The following is a 17718-nucleotide window of genomic DNA, read 5'->3' as shown; positions in this document are numbered from 1 at the left end:
GCCCGGTACTCTAAGTTTGAGCCGTTCTGGGATAAGCCCAGCGCCGCAGTGCCTTTTCACAAGCTAAGGGCAGCACATGCTGTTCGAAAGATACCTGATGACCGAACGGGGCAAGAGTAAGTACCTTGGGGGCAGGAAGGCCTGAACCCACACTCCTGCTGCCGCTTCTTGACAACAACCTAAGGCTAAGCTGTGGACCTGGAGAAAGCCGACCAGTATGCGCAAGCAGCGCGCAAGCGCCCAGGCAATTGTCGCCTCTGTGTTGAGCCACTCATTGTAAATGCTCGACTGTATTAAAAACGAATTCTGGCCATTAAAAGCTCTTATCGGCTGAGATTCTGCGTGAAGCGGAGCCCAGAACCCACTGGCAGCCCAGTAGGTTTCGGCTGTAGACATACTTAATTAATTTTCTTTTTAATAGAGAACCAAATGCCTGAAGGTGTATTGTGTTATGACAGCTTGCCAGGAATTATTGAGCTGAGAAGCCAAATTATCTTATGGACAACCAGGAAGTGTAAGCAGTGCATGACTCTCTGTAACCCGGACGCTGTTTACAATAGTTGGGACGAACCAGTGTTTGGAAGTGTATATAAGGGCTGACTTACGCTCAAACCGCATGAACTCCCGCCTGCCTTAAGCCGCGAGAAGACATGCGGAAAACCGCACGTGTCATACACAGGTGCGCAAATTTCGGTATACATTGGGTCCGCACGAGCAGTTAAAACTGAAATTTGTCCGTCTGCGTGTTGCGTGTGCAGTTGTCTACACATCCATAGGCGTGCGGAAGGGGTGCGGAGGGTGAATGGAAGTCCATGCCGACTCAGTGTACGTCTGCCCTTAATATTGCGGGTATCCCTTGTAAAATGGTGATGCTGTAACTGTACGGAACGGCATTCGGTAGTCCTTTATCTTTCCACTTTACCGTAAGATGCCCAGCAAACTCATGAACTAACATCGCGAAAACAATACATGCTGTAAAATAGGAACTAGGGTGGTTGCTTAGGCTAGAGTTGGTAATTCACGATCAAAAGGACATACAGCGCGAAGGACAAGCACTGCGCTGTGTTTGTCCTCTCTCGCAGTCCTTGTCCTTCGCGCTGTACGTAGTTTTTATCATAAAATAGGAAGTCAGGCAAAAACCAAAACGAAAATTGTGCTGGAAAAGGCAATCTTCGACAGAATTTCTTCGTGAAGGAATCCGCCATCATTGTCACGGTCGCAACATCTAACTGGCTGGTCGTAACTCCCCGCATCTAATTGTTGTATGCGCGCCATCGATCCTTCGGTGACGCTGCTTCTACAGCGACATCCTTTCCGTCGCAATCTATCATCGTCGTCTTGCTCGTGGCAAGGTCACTGTAGCTTGTGCCTAGGGATGGCGCTTACAAAAGCTTACTGTTTCCTCACTCGTATGTGTAATTCACCATCATGTGGCAGTTGTGAAATTGTTGAGCCCGTCGATACTCTCATCTGCAATTTAATAATCGTGGGTGTTAAGGTCGCGAAAGTGCACAGTAAGTTATGACTTCTGCGAGACGCCGTAGGGTGGAAAGCTCCAGATTAATTTTGTCCAGCCGTGGTTCTTTAACGTGCAGCCAATGCAACTCCAGTACACGGGCATCTTTGCATTCCGCTCCTGTTAGAATGCGGCCGCCACGGCCGGTATTGAACACACTACCTCGAGCTCAGCAGCGCATGGTCACACAGCCATTGCACCATCGCGGAGTTTCCTCTCACCTGCATTTGTGTCCGCTACGATGACCCGTTGAAATCAAGAAAAAGAAATGGGCATGGGCAGGACATGTAATGGGGAGGGAAGATAACCGATGGTCTTTAAGTGTTACGGACTGGATTCGAAGGGAAGGGAAGCGTAGCAGGGGGCGGCAGAAAGTTAGGTGGGCGGATGAGATTAAGAAGTTTGCAGGGACGACATGGCCACAGTTAGCACATGACCGGGGTTGTTGGAGATGTATGGGAGAGGCCTTTACCCTGCAGTGGGCGTGACCAGGCTGATGATGATGATCATGATGACGATGACCCACACATTTTACTCTAAAGCACATTTTATCACCTGGATTCGAGAACGTTCGGAGTAATCAAGATCATTGGACAATCATTGGAGAATACTTCCGCCGAAAGCCAGAGAGCACTGTTGCAGTTTAAGATGTCGACTTTCTCCATTTACTGTTCACAGTGCACTACGCAGCTCTGTATCCGCAAGAAATCTTACTGCTTTCGTTGTATAATACATATAATGCGTTAAATCACACTTTCCTTCAGTGCGTACCAAAGCGCCCTTGTACGCATGCATGAAGCAGGAGGGCGGTTGCATAGGCCACAAAGGAGTGGTAGTCCGGCTGTTTGCTAGTGGTGTGTGGTTTCCAATGATTTGGAGTAATTAACTATATTTATATACGTTTTTGGGTTTCGGGGAGCTAGTGTGCATGATGACTTGCATGCCTTTCTTCTAGTCTGTGCGCTCGTCGCTTGCTCTTCCCTCTTGGCCCATCGGGTGTTTATGCAGTTCCTAGTTTTGGTAATTGAATAGGTGTGCCACGGTGGTGTCCGAACGCACCAGGGTTTAAATTCAGGGATTATCAGAGGCAGGGTGTTGCGGCAAAATTTAGGAGGACTTCAGGCACTCGGCGGTCGCTGTGCAAATACAAATGCCTAATGCACACACACAAAAAAAAACGCCTTTCTTCGAACATTTCGGGCAATTCATGTAATGGCGTCAGCCCTGTGTATATAAAAGAAGACAGCTTTTTCTTTTCTTTTTTTGTTGCAGCCCATTCAGTGATTCCAGGGCCGTATGCACAAAGCTTTTCGTTCGTAAGCGCTCTTTGCCATCCGCTTTCGCCCATCCGGCAGCCGCTTTCGCTAGTAACACGCCCAAAATCAGGATTGGCTGAAATTATATTTTATAAAGAATTCTTGCGTGAGAGCTTTTTGTGAATGCAGACCTTCATTCGCATTGAGTGTGTCCTTCATATGAACACGTCGAACGTTTTGCTTGTGCTTCAGGGTGTCGAAGCGCAAGATCTCGTTCTATACAAGTTTTACATCTGCTTCTTTTGTACGTATGCGCGGTGGCCGTATCATTTGATGCGCTCTTGCCAGCTTCAACTCGCTTACATTTCAATATCTTATGTAAAGCCATGCGCAGAGGTTGGGCAAAGGGGGCAATGGCTCTTCTTGCTTGAGGAGATTCGTGGCACAAATGTTTTGTACAGTTCTCATTCCATTACTACAGCACAGCAGTAAGCACGATACAATGCCGTAGCAGATACATCGAGGTGTACAAAAACTGTAAGAAAGGCGGGACGAAACATGCTCAACGAAGTTACGCTTCTTTACTACATGCCAATAGCACTTCGACCACACGTTTCACCATTTATTTGAGAAACGTCATCAGTCCTTGTCATGAGTCGTGAACCTTGTTACAGAAGAAATAGCACTAAAGCACTAGAAAGTAAAATACATCAAGAAAAAAATAGCATGACAAATATTTATATGTAATTAACAATATAGTATTCATAATTACAAATTATGTCCCGCACTCTATGTTTTTAAGAGCACCAGCGGTTTAGTAAATAGATGTTCCAAATATCGCAGGACAACTTATTTATGTCTATATTATCATATTCTAGTAGTGTGGTTTGCTGGGCCAGTTGGTGCATGATGAACGTATAAGGGCTGTCCTGTCCGTTTCTTTTTACTTGTGCTCGCGTCCGTACTTGCTGGAACCCCTTATACGTTTATGATATTCTAGGTCACTTAAAAGAGTAGCTATGCGCGATTTCAACCTGTTGCTTCCATATCATGTTCTTCAAAAAGGAGACAGCCAAGGGCATCTATATTTTAGTGTATATGTCGAAGAGAGAGTGAGAGAGATGAAGAGGAACGGCAGGGCGGTTAACCGGATGTTTAGTCTCCGGTTTGTTACCATACGCTGGGGTTGGGAGGTAGGGGTTAGAAAGAGGACAGCGAGGAAAGGGTTTAAAAAATGCACACACAGAGACACACATACGAAGGGCGTTCCAGGTAGAGACATTCACAAAGGCTGGTAGATCGCAAGAAGCGCAGTAGCGCTTGCACGGCCTTCTTCTGTGACGTTAGGTCCTGTCGATGGTGTAGGACTCCTTCCTATAGTGGTCGGCAGGCACGCACCCAGGGGCCCCCCCCCCCCGAAATCAAGTAGCATACCCCCCCCCCCTCCCCTCCCACGCCACCACTCCTCGCACATTCCTAAAGCGCCGCCAGATCAATGTTGAGACTTCGCAGCTGTTCATCGGTCAGCATTATGCTGCCTTTTTCACTCCTTTTAGATGGCGGTAGTTATCGCCATCTCTTGTAATGTGAAGGACAGTTTTCTCATAGATTCCGCACCCGAGCGATTAACTCGAGATGCGTTCAGTTGTCACCATCTATTCAACCGTCACGCACATAGCTGTTGCTTTTGTTAGTTCAGCCTCCTTTGTTTAGGCTGAACCTGGGACCAGGAGAGGGATGCGGCTGTTACTCAGCTGGTCTGTACTCTCATGGAACGAGTTGCGGCCGGAGAAAACGCCAATTTCGTTTAACTTATCCCTTTGTTTCATTGTTTCCTTGAGTTACGGCTCGCCGCGATGCTGGCAGATGCCCGGAACCATATACACGTGATATTGGTTAGATAAGGTGGGAAATAAAATAATGTGAAAGAGCGTCCATCATGAAACCCTGCAATAACCCTTAAACCCATAAGCAAGATGACTGCCGCCCGTTACCTCGTCTGTTTTTTCCTAACTGTATAGCACTTTTCGTGCAAAATTGGCAACTGGAAACAAAAATCGTGAGGTGTTGAGAAATAACGGATCTACTAAGGGAGAGAGCCAAGGCAACAGCCAAACTACAAGCAAAAGCGAATAATAAAAAAATTACCGTTGTTTTTGAGAATATTTATGGATCAACATCTTTTTATTTAAAAGGGAAGTAGAGAAAACGCCGCCGGAAATGGAGAACAATTACTTGTTTTGAATGACGCTTCTACAGTTATCGGTCGAACCGCCTCACGTAGCCACTTCTCTGCTGTGCTTATGTGGGTGTTTTTCTAACCTTTCGCAGTAAGCGCAGTACGTCTAGAATCGCAGAGTCCTGCGCTATACGCGGTTGTATGGGACTGGCAGCCGCGCAGCGTTACGCAATTCACGGAACTGTCAAAACTGATCAACAAGGCGAAAATAACTGATATTCGAAACTATAACATGAGAAAGACTGAAGAAGCCGTAAAAAATGAACGCAGCCTGAAATCAGTAAAAACGAAACCTGGGATAGGACAAACTATGCTGTATGCACTAAAAGATAAGAAGGATAATATCATCAGCAATCTCGAAGATATAGTAAAAGCAGCGGAAAAATTCTAAGCTGACCTGTATACAGTACCCAGAGGAGTCACGATAGTTCACTTAGAAAGTGTAATGAACAGGTTACAGAAACTTTCCTATAACTAGCGATGAGGTCAGAAGGGCCCTGCAAGACATGACACGATGAAGAGCGGGAGGATAAGGTGGAATAACAGTCGATTTAATCAAAGATGGAGGAGGCATAACGCTAGGAAAACTGGCGGCTCTTTATACGAAGTGTCTATCGACTGCAAGGGTCCCAGAAAACTGGAAGAATGCAGACATTATACTAATCCACAAAAAAAAGGAGACGTTAAAGAATTGTACAATTATGGGACCATTAGCTTGCTCCCAGTATTATATAAAATATGTACCAAAATAATCTCCAATAGAATAAGATTAACACTGGATTCTGTCAACCAAGGGAACAGGCTGGCTTCAGGAAGAGATACTTTACAATGGATCACATCCATGTCACAATCAGGTTATCACGAAATATGCAGAGTACAATAAGCCTCTCTATGTGGCTTATATAGATTACGGAAAGGCATTTGATTCAGTAGAGATACCAGCAATCGTAGAGGCAACACGTAATCAAGGAGTACAGAACGCTTACGCAAAAAGCTTGGAAAATATTGCTACATGCGTGAGGTATTTGTTTGTTTGAACGAGGCACGTAGGCGCCATCACTCCACGAAATAGGAGGAAGAACTAACTGGGCTCGCGCTGTCAATCTAACCGGTCAGCGCTGCAACCGTTGTTGTAAATATAATCTGTAAATAGTTTCTCGTCGTACTGACTCGTCCTTCGCATTAGAATTTCTACAGAGGTTCTACAGCTACATTAATTCTACAAGAGAAAAGCAGGGAGATACCTGTAGAGAATGGGTACCAAGAGAAGGGAAACGCAATCGAGGACGACAAAACACTAGGTGGAGCGATGAAATTAGGAAATTCGAGGATGCTAGTTGGAATCGGTTGGCGCAGGACAGGGGTAATTGGAGACCGCAGGGAGAGGCTTTCGTCCTGCAGTGGACAAAAAGCATGATGATGATGATGATGATGATGATGGAGGTGGAGCCCCCCCCCCCCCTGAAAAAAAATCCTGGGTACGTGCCTGGTGGTCGGTCATCCATATGGTTGAGGTCGTGGCGAAGGGAATCCCTTTGTTGACTGTACTGTGGGCAGTAGCACAAAATATGGCCAATCAATTCCTCCTGGCTGCAGTGGTCACAGCTTGCGTTGTAGGACATCCCTATGCGGACCGCATAAGCTTTGGTAAAAACAATGCCCAACCACAGTCGATACAAAAGCGTGGCGTCTCTACGGCGAAGCTTTGATGGGACTCGAAGGCTTATGTGGGATCAATGGAGCATAGTCGTGAATTCTTGAAATGTGGCTCATTCCATTGCGATGTGGTGCGCTAAAATTATAAAAAGTGGTATTGGTACGTTGTAGTCCTCAGTATGGGCGGAACGGGTAAGTTGATCGGCCCGTTCATTGCCGATAATCCCGCAGTGACTTGGAAGCCAAGGAAAGTTATTTCATGACTTGCATCACATATATGGTGCATCGTCTCTGTAATCTGAAATACTAGCTGTTCGTGTGGTCCGCGTCGTAGAGGTGACAGTAGAGACTGCAGTGCCGCCTTTGAATCGCGCAAGATCGTCCACTTCTGCGGCGGTTCATCACCGATGCAATGACGGACGGTAAGGAGTGTTGCGAGCTGTGCTGCCGTCGATGATGTCGCGTGAGTCGCCTTAAATTTGATGCTTGTAACTTTCGCGTGTATCACGATTACCGCAGTGGAGCTTTTTGGTAGGACAGATCTATCAGTGTAGATATTATGATGATATGTGGTGTTTATTGGCGCTAGGGCCAGGTATGGCCAAAGAGCGCTATCACAAATGGTAATCTTAACGATGTATTGTTAATGACATGGACAGTGAATTCATCATGGTAGATGGGACATGGTTGTAAAGGGGGTTAAAACCTATCGCTGTAAACGGCGCAAGATATATAGGTACTAAAATAATGACACTGATTAGTTAGGGACGTGGACGATGGCAAATGTGTTTTGGTAAAAACATACGACAGTGAAACAACAGTGACACTAGAGCTTTAAGAGGACCCTAAAACACAATTGCTGTTCATCATGCGTTAGAGTTACCTGGCCAAATTATTTTCAGGATGTCGGTTTCGGCTAAGAACTCTAAGGCTATTTGCAGATTAAAAAGCGGTTCATTGCTCAGAAAATATGCAGGGTGAAGCAGCGTATTTTCGCGATATGCAGAAGGGAAATACTTCTTGCTCTCTGTTTCTATTGCAGGGCACTGAATAAGAACGTGGAGGAGTGTCAGGCTATTGCCGCACTTACTACAAGTCGGAGGATTGCCCCTACTCAGGAGGTAAGGGCGAGTACCGTAAGTGTGTCCTATTCTTAATCGGCAAAGAAGTACTTCCTTGTACCGTGCTGTTTTCTCACTTATCCAGTTCCCTAGTTTTGGATCTATCATGTGTAGCTTATTCAATGTTTGCGTATCCAACTCTCCTTGCCAATGACTCCTCAGTTTACGACGTAGAAAAGGCTCCAGTTCAGTGGCAGGGATGGGAAGATTACCATTTGTGTCGCTAAAACTCACTGACGAAGCGTTCTCGTGAGCAGCTACGTTGCCTTTTATACCTTTATGAACATGTACCCAGCATAAGATAATCGCTTGGTTGTACATATATTCGGAGCATAACAAGATATACAGCTCATTCAAAACAGAATTCTTATGTTTTCGTAAACTACTTACGGCTCTTACGACACTTAATGAGCCTGTGAAGACAACAGCCTTAGCGACATTTCTGGGACTTATGTTTTTAATAGCCGAAAGTATAGCGTATGGTTCTGCTGTAAAGATACTAGTGTGTGGGTTTAGTGCCCCAGATGTTGAAAATGAGGGTCCGAGAGCTGCGTAAGCAACACCAGCAGCAGCCTTCGAATCATCTAAGTAAAATTCATCACAGGAATACTTATCTTTAAGTTCGAGAAAATGTGATTGTAAGTTAGCCTCAGGTGCTCGTTTCGATATTTCTAAGACAGAGATGTCGCATTGGATAGTTTGCCACTCCTAAGGCGGTGGAAGCCGAGTAGGAGCCATTAGGACATTCTTTAAAAGAGGGACCCCTGCTTTTTTCGGAGAGTACTTCCAACCGGAGGGACAGAGGAGGCCGTATACCTGGGCGATTACGGAACAGCCTGGCCGTGGAGAAGTCGTGAATAACTGAATGACCTGGATGATCCCCCGCTGATTTTACCTTCGAAGCATACGAAAAACTTAAATATGACCTTTGGTAGTATAGAGACCATTCATTAGATTCGACGTAAAGGCTTTGCACAGGACTAGTCCTAAAGGCGCCTGTAGCAAGGCGAATGCCTAAGTGGTGGATAGGATCTAGCGTTTTCAGAGTACTAGGTCCAGCAGAATTACATTATGGCTCCATAGTCTTTCATCCTTCCATAGTCAAAACGTGTTAATATTAGAGTTTCGGTCAACTTTATAAGGCATCTCCTGTGGCTTCCCCAAGCTGTGCGTGACAATAGCTTCAGCAGATTCATAGTCTTGAGGCACTTTGCCTTAAAATATTTCAGGTACGTCTGGCACAAAAGGTAGCTTACTGTCTAAAAGGATCCCTATAAATTTGTGCTAACGGCTCAAAAATAACCGTTCTCCATTGAGATCTATTACGGGGTCCGCCAGCATACCTCTCTTGTTAGAGAACAGAACGCACGTACTTTTTTGCGGGTTTAGTTTAAAACCGTTTTCGTCCGCCCACTTAGACAGCTTATTTATGCAAAGCTGTACTTGTTGCTCGCAAATACTTAGATTACATGACTTGTAACCTATCTGGATGTCATCCACATATAGAAAATAAAACATAGTACGTAGCATGGTAGTCTGGATCGAGTTCATTTTGACAATAAAAAGAGTGCAGCTCAACACAGCACCTTGTGAAACACCAGCCTTTTGCGTAAATGGACGAGACAGAACGCTACCAACTCTAACAAGGAAAGTGCGATTGGAGAGATAACTCTGAATCACGTTCAGCAAGTTGCCTCGAACTCCCATTTCAGACAGATCACGGAGGATTCTGAAGCACCAGGTTGTGATGTATGCCTTTTCCATATTTAAGGATACTGACAAGAAGAACTGTTTGTGGACAAATGCATCAGGGATATTTTTCTAGATGCAGACAAGGTGATCTGTTGTGTATATACCCTCCCTAAAACCGCACTGTAAGGTATCGAGTACCTTGTTGCTTTCAAGAAAATGAATGAGGCGACGGTTAATAATTTTCTGACATAATTTGCATCGACAACTTGTCAGAGCTATAGGCCTTTAACTGTTGGATGAGGAAGGGTCCTTGCCTTCTTTGAGAATAGGGATTACGATTGCTTCTATCCAGGCACGCGGAATGTAGCCGGCGGAGAACATGGAGTTGAAGAGTGACAGTAGTCTTTTTGGGATTTCGGGGTGTCTGATCATCTCATACATTATTCTGTCACTTCCTGGAGCGGACTTGTTGCAGCAATGAAGTGAGGCCTGGAACTCAGCCATTCTAAATGGATGATTGTATACTCCATTGGATGTGCCTTTCCGACCCAAAGGCAGCTGTTCTGGTAGTCGCTGGTGTTTTAGAAATATGTCTGTGTAATGAGCTGAACTGGAAATGTGCTCCTATACAATCTACCTGGTCCTCAAGAGTGTCTCCATGTGTATTCACTAACGGTAAAATATTTGAATTTCAATGTGGGTCTTGACAAGTTGGTCTCTAGCGATTGCTATAGTCGCCACTTCTGATGCACTCTGAGGCAAGCCTAAACAGATCCAGAGCGCTTGAGCCTGAATACTTTGTATTGTGCGCAGATTCCTTTTGCCTGTGTTGGTTATTGCTGGCAAGCTGTACCGTACCGCAGCGAGCTGCGAAAAAGTATCCTGTGTAGTTGTAGCATAGGACTGGCGAACATCAGCGCGATGCTCTATGAAGGCGCTGCTGCGGTACTTGGGACCGGCTGCGGTACTTGGGAAGACATGGGACTTTCCGACAAATTGTGACTGTACACTGTGAGACGTACGATTCGACGGTGACACTGCGTAACACTAGGAACGCCTTCGCAGACTGCCTGACAGTGCCCCCACACAGAAACTGTTCGTGTGTATCATGTGTATGTGTATGCGTATTTTCTTGGAATTTTTTTTCTTTTCTCTCTCTCACCTATCGCATCCCTTTGCCCCTCGCACAGTACAGGGTAGCCAACCGGAGATAATCTCTAGTTAACCTCCCTGCCTTTCCTTTGCCTTTCTCTCTCTCTCTTGTCGACATTCCCTAAGCCTTGCGAGTGAAAAACTTGAACAGGTGGCAGATGCCTGTCAACCGTTTTCTCACGTATGATACGTGATGACAAGTCCTTGTCGATTATGACACCTAGAAAATTGTACGATACAACATATGGTATTCTTTGACCATTTATCATTACGCTGCAGTTTGCCATGGGGTTGCGCGTAAATGGCACTAGTGCGCATTTTGCGGAGGAAATTTCCAGGCCTCGATTACGGAGGTAGATAGCAGTTTGGGTGGCAGCTCTCTGAATTCTCGCTTGCAACTGTAGGCGTGTTACTACAGACGCCCATATGCAAATTTCACCCACGTGCATTGACAGCTTGTGTGTGCTTGGCACGTGCTGAAGGAGAGCAATTAGGGTTAGATTAAATAAAACAGGGCTAAGTACACCGCCCTGTGGGGACGCCGCGGTAGCTATAAAGTAGAGAATTATTACTTTCCTGGGTGCTTACAAAGAAGGATTGTATGGAGAGATGGGAATAAATGTATGGATGGGAAGCTGCGTATCCATTGAAACATCCAACCACCCACTCCTACCTCTTTAGTGCAGAGAGGATGGCTTCATGCGTAACGTTGTCATACGCCCCTTTGACATCGAAGAACAAAGAAGCGCAGAGACGCTTACGGCATTTCTCATGCTGACCGTAGGTGACCAGGTCGACGGCGTTATCGATCTATGATCGACCACGTCGAAAGCCCGCCATGGCATCCGGGTAGGTGTTTTGGAACTCCAAGTACCACTCCAGACGTCCAAGGGCCATTCTCTCCATTACTTGCCACACAACTTGCCAAAGCGATCGGACGATATGACGAGAGTTCCAACAGCGACTTCTCACGCTTCAGCAGTGGAACATGGCGACTTGTCTTCCAGCTTATTGGTAGCATGCCATCTCTCCAAGATTCGTTGTACAGCTCAAGGAGAACAATTCTCGCTCACTCACCTAGGTGACACAGAACTCGGTCGGAAATTACATCAGGTCCTGGCGCTGATGTATGGCCACGCAAAGCTAATGCTGCCGTTCGGGAAAAGCTAAGCGTTCTCGTTCGGTGCACAAGGTCGGCTCCCGTCGGATGACGGCGAAAATGCATGCTGCTGGTCGAGCACTACCGAGGAGATAAAGAGCGCCCTGCCGCTTCCCCGTCGCCAGTCACAATGCACCCGACCTTGTTCACCGAACGCTCGCTTAAGAGCAGCACGATACCACAGCGCAAGCGCTCCATCACGTGACTTTCTTCATATTTAGCGGGCTTTCTTTGCAACCCGGAAAAGAGGACTACGTCAGACGTATCGTAAAGGAAACAACTCGATCGGTGGTTTCTGAATGTGCTCTACAAATCTGCTTATCATACTTGGGGTTCTCAGCCAATAATGAAAAAGTTGGGTAATTAAAATTAATTATTTAGTCAGTTATGGGGAAAATAAAAAAAATTGTCTGACTTACTATAGGCTATTGTAAATAGTATGCGTTCGGTTCAATTCGCTTCCGACGCGCCTTTCATTTTTAATTTCTTGGCTCAACTTATGTGGGACACCCCTGTATGGCTCCCCATATTAGAGCATAGAGTAAATAATGCGAGGTGCAAATAGGGCGTTCTCAAGCAATAATTGAATATTCACCGGCAGAACCTAAGGGAGCTTAGAAAGCACAGCAGAGGGTCGTGATAACGCGCTCGAGAACCGTCGAGGTTCTCGAGCGCGCTGTTATTTGAAAGGGGAGAGCTCCTTGGAGAGCTCCCACTTAGAGCCAGGCTGTCGGAAACGAACAGCTGAACGTTATGAGAGTGCCCGATATCGAGCAGATGAGCACGTGGTAGACTTTTGAAGCGCTCTAAAGCGATAAGTTGAAGTTGGCGTATATAAATAATGTCCCGCACTGCTTGAAAATTGTGCCCTGAAGACTCCCGTGTATATGTACAAAGATTGCAACACTAAGTTGCAGAGGGAAGGGTAACCTATATTATTTTTTAATTCTAATATTTTTTCTTTTATTCTTTAACCGCGCATTGTTATTATGATGGGCACACTATTCGCCTAAACCCTCCACTGTGGTCAGCTTAAGCTGGCTTGCACTGTTATACGACATAAGGTGGGGCACTAAATTAGCAATGCCTTGCAGCAGTGTCATACTATGGAAGCAGTTGATCAACACTACAAGCAAGCAGCGTGTTGTTGGTAGCTCTTTCAAAACGCGTCACTGTTTGTTTTTCACCCGCAGCGGTAACCCAGTGACTATGGTGTTGCGCTGCTCAGCTCGACGTCGCGGGTTCAAACCCGGCTACGACAGCCGAATCTCGACGGGGGCAAAATGCGAAAACGTTCTCGTATACTTAGATGGAGGCGCAGGTTACAGAGCCCAAGTTGTCAAAATTAATCCGGAGTCTTCCACTACCACGCGCCTCAAAACCGCAATCATAAGATTCCGGTTTTGTCATTTAAAACTCCTGAATCAAAAAACAAGAACACCACCAAAAAAGAATTTCCTCGTTCTCCGTAAAAAAAAAAGAATGTTGACGACCTGGGTATAGATAGTGTAAGCACAGTATTCCACTTATTTTCCTTTTAGCGCTTCGTCAGTGGCGCAAGCGAAAGAGTTTTCAACAATTACTAGAGGCAACTCTGGCGCTGCGATCCTTCAACCACCATGGGAATTTATTTATTTATTTACTCATTACCATGGGAATTTATTTATTTATTTATTTATTTATTTATTTATTTATTTATTTATTTATTTATTTATTTATTTATTTATTTATTTATTTATTTATTTATGCGTTTAGTTACCTCACAGGCGCTCTAAGGAGTATTGCGTGAGGGCAGGATACAGAGAATTCGCAAAAAAAAAGGAATGGGTGGGTAGTACAGGGTTTTGTCTTATCGTCATGCTTGGGGCTTCAGACGTTCTTGTGGCTTCGTTTATTACGTTTTATCAGGGCCTACATTGGCCTAAATTTCAAAGCGATTCATACTTTTTTTTAATGCAGAAGGTAATATGACCCTGCAAGCACGCATAATCGCTGCTAATTGTTCCACTTGTCAATGCGTCCGTGGCGTAATGGTTTCAATCTCGGGCTACTGGGCTAGAGGTCCTGCGCTCGAATCCTGCCGTCGGAAAATTTTAATGATATTGACTTCGTTGTTTATAATGCAGTACCTTCTTTAAAACGATCACCTTGCAAAGCCACGAAGCCATTTAACTCCACAAGGACGAAGTTTAGGCAGATTAATGTAGTAGATATGCACCAATCATACCCATGCTGGCTAATTTACTGCCTCGCTTGCAGCTCCCATAGACACTAGCGCCACAGTTCGATCTAGTAATTGTATGAAAGTCTATGGTCCAAGGTACGCGCTGCCTACATTATCGCTACAGTTGGGAGTCACAAGCGGTGGATGATAAAGAACACAATCGAACGAAAAGTGTCACTACATTATACCAGCCACGCTCGTTCTTAGTTCGATGACAGCGTTACGCTCGTGCTGTGCGAAAAATGCCGAGCACATTGAAGTTCCTCAGATGGATAACAGTGATCCCCTAAACGGCACTGCATTCAGTAAATATAAATCTCCCGCAGCAATTATGCAATCGTGAGCAACACTGCGTGGCTTTTCTGCCACAACTTAGTCAAAGGCAAAAAAGAAATTTAAAAATTTGGGGAAGGGAGTGCTATATCAGCTGCTCAGTTGAAGGAACCTGGTGTCATTTGCAACCATTTGTCATTTGAACCTGGTGCAAGTCATTTCCCCCGCAACCATATGGTTTTTATGCAGTGTAAAATAGATAACCGGTACAAAACTAGCACGGCTAACAGCATGTCACAACAAACACTTCCAGTCTCCGTTACGCTAATTCGCAGGAGTGGGAACAATAGGCATATGACGCATTTTATCTTTATATATTTATACTCTCGGAATATTTACATCACATTTAACTCGCCGGTTATGAGCTCACCGTAGTGGGGGGACTCTGGATTAATGTTAAGCATCTCGTGTTTGTTTTTTTCCCGTGCACCTTAATTTAAGTACCCGAGCGTACTGACACTTCGCCCCCACCGAAGTAGGGTCGCCACGGCCGGGATACGAATCCACGACCTCCTGCTCAGTAGGTACCGGCTACCACTGTGGGGATTTATACTTTCTCGAACTGCAGCACATTTGAATACAGACGCGCATGTCCTTCCTTGCTTACGATCATTTTTGAGCGTTTTCGCCAAATGTTACAGTGAAAATTTCAATGCTTTTTGTGATTCTTTCAGCGTTTCGCTTTCTTCCAGTGACACATCACATTCTTCTTAATAACTTGCAGTTCCCGACATGAGAGACGATACCTGAAAGTACCGGAAGTTAACGCCATTTGGGTGACAAGCAAGGTCGAAGCGGAGCGAAGCCGTTGTGTCGGAAGAACTCACACACGTTGTACGGCGTCCGGTGCTTCACGGAAGTGGCATGTGCGTGCTGCTGCACGACCCATCGGAGCGGTATATCCTCGTTGGGACCGGGTACATTACAGAGCTTCTTCCACGTAGCCCGCCTCGCGACGTGAACTGCACCGAGGACAGCAACGACCACAGAGGCCAGCGCAACGAACGCGACAAAAATAAACCAGAGAATCACCTGCACTGCAAGGGCAAACATCGTCTGCGCCGTCTCAATGGTCGGCCGCCGGCGAGCCCGCCTGATTGCTAGTCAGTCGCTCGCCGGGGCCGGCACGGCAACTTTCGCGCGCATGCGCGTGTCGGTGGCGAGCGCGATCCATTGCCGGCTGATAGTGCGACCTAGCTGCCGGACACGCGCGTTTAAGTGGCGCTCTCGCGTCGTGGCCTGCCGCGAATTTTGAAGATGGGAACGACAGAGTGTCAGGTGAGTGGGCGCCGCCTTCGAAGTATTCAGGTTTTTCCTCAACAGTGTTTCGTGCACTGCGGGGACGGCTGAACAGGTGCGCGGAAAGGATACGCAACGACCATGCTAGTGCTACTCTACAGGCAAGCTTCTCTGAGCTAAGTTTGGCGGAATTTTCGGCAGCCAACAACTATAGGTGCTTTGTACATGCAGCTTCTAGTTAAATTTTTCTGACTTCATCCACAGGCTTCGAAAGAAGTAATCTTTTTTGCTATACCCACTGTCCATAAGCGTCTGTCTTTGCGTGACTATACAGTTGCCAAGGGAGCTGGAACCGTGCCTTCCGAGGAGCATTTACCGGCACCTCCTGGGTTTGCTGCAGCTTTCTCCAGCCCGAGCCGGAGTCAACTGTAAATTTTCTGTGCATCGTCAGTAAGGGGCTAGCACAAGACGTGAACTTAACGCGGATTCATATAGGGCGCTTCTCCTGGTCTATTTCGTCTTCCTTTTCTGAATTGTTTGCATTTACGCTTATTTTTTGTAGACGTAGTGCATTTTCTAGTTTGTCGTATGTGTGTGCGTGTTTATCAGGAAATGGGCAGTTTCAATTTCTTCACAGCGTGTAGGGACATCCGACTCTAATGTACACTGGCCCACAAAATATTGCGGGGTGCGCGAGCGCATGGCGAAACGACCCTCCTCCCCTTTTAGCGGCCAACCCCTAGTGTCGAGACCGACGCCTGCCTGTGCTTCTCTCCAAGACTGCAAGTGTGCAGCATGTTTCCGCGCTTCCTCCTTGCGCGCCGGCGATATCCGAATGTAGCCGCAAAAAAAAGAACATTATTTTCTAAATTTCTTCTTGAAACATCACTGTCATGTGCTAACTGTGAGTTCCCAAATAAAAATCAATTCTCGTATTTGAGTAATTTTGACGCCAGATGAGTTCTCAGGACTTTCTAGGTTCAGCCAATTAATTCAGAACGTAATGAAGCACTTTAATGAGAAAAAGTAACTAAAAGTTCATGCCAATGCTGTCAGGATCCATTACGTCTTGTCAAGCCATTGCTGGGAACGTCAGGATAGCGTCACCACCCTGGTTTAAGTTCTGCGTCTTTCCTGCCTTACCAAAACTCGTCCTTTTGGTGAAAGGTGGCGTTCTGTCATTTGGGAAACATAATATACTAATAGTGCTTAAAAAGTGTTTCTGTAGTTTACCTTTAAGAGTAAAAATTGTCTGCCGGGCATAAAATCTAGTGAATAAAAAATCGAATAATTTTCTTGAAGCAACACCTTCACACTCTTGCTCGAGAAGTGCGACAGTTCGAATTGTGCAGTCAGAAAGTCTGCCACCTTGGAAGATGACTCCATAAAAGCTTGAATAGAAATTCACAGCCGAGGGAAAAAAAAAAAACTTTGTGGAGGCTTTCATGTCCCACTTTTATTCACTTTTGGCGTACATCACAAGAGAAATAATGAGGAGGATTGCACTGCAGTGCTTGGAAGAAGTATTCACGTTATTAAACTTGGAAGGCTTAAGAGTAAGGCTCAACGGCGAATATCTCAGCAACCTTCGATTTGGAGTCAGCCTCTAGAGTCTGTGAAGGAATACGCTTACCTAGGTCAATTAATCACAGAGAACCCTGATCGTGAGAAGGAAACTTGCCGTAGAATAAAAATGGGTTGGAGCGCATTCAGCAGACATTGTCTGATCCTGAGTGGGAGCTTACCGTTATCATTAAAAAGAAAGGTGTACAATCAATGCATTCTGCCGCTGCTGACATATGGGGCAGGAACTTGGAGACTGACAAGGAAGCTCGAAAACAAGTTAAGGACTGCGCAAAAAGCGATCGAACAAAGAATGTTAAGCATAAGGTTAAGAGACAAGAAGAGACCGGTGTGGATCACGGAGCAAACAGGGATAGCCGATATTCTCATCGACATTAAGAGAAAGAAATGGAGCAGGGCAGGTCATGTAATGCGTAGGTAAGATAACCGGTGGACTATTAGTGTTACAGAACGGGTGCAAACGGAAGGGAAGCGCAGTCGATGATGACAGAAGACTAGGTGGAGTGATTAAATTCTAAGGCTCTAGTTGGAATCGGTTGGCGTAGGC

General features: G+C 45.8%; 1 protein-coding gene and 1 long non-coding RNA gene across 4 annotated transcripts in view; one reads left to right on the top strand and one right to left on the bottom strand.

The window, feature by feature from the left end:
- Positions 1 to 15491, bottom strand: part of LOC135912488 (cytochrome P450 4c3-like) — a 31672-nt gene extending 16181 nt beyond the window's left edge. The window contains exon 1 of one of the 3 annotated variants that reach the window (XM_065444931.2): positions 15176 to 15491. In XM_065444931.2, coding sequence (XP_065301003.1) covers positions 15176 to 15401 — 226 coding nt within the window. In that variant the 5' untranslated portion in view covers positions 15402 to 15491. Of the gene's footprint in view, positions 1 to 11393; positions 11413 to 15094 lie in introns of those variants that run through there. The other 2 variants (XM_065444932.2, XM_065444933.1) reach the window with 2 other exon arrangements.
- LOC135912489 (uncharacterized) overlaps positions 15486 to 17718 on the top strand; it is a 35143-nt gene continuing 32910 nt past the window's right edge. The window contains exon 1 of the long non-coding RNA XR_010567690.1: positions 15486 to 15626. This is a non-coding gene — a long non-coding RNA (uncharacterized lncRNA). The remainder of the gene's footprint in view (positions 15627 to 17718) is intronic.

The sequence above is a fragment of the Dermacentor albipictus genome, chromosome 1 (assembly GCF_038994185.2).
Source record: "Dermacentor albipictus isolate Rhodes 1998 colony chromosome 1, USDA_Dalb.pri_finalv2, whole genome shotgun sequence".
Classification (NCBI taxonomy): Eukaryota; Metazoa; Arthropoda; class Arachnida; order Ixodida; family Ixodidae; genus Dermacentor; species Dermacentor albipictus.
This window is presented reverse-complemented; position numbering and strand designations above follow the sequence as displayed.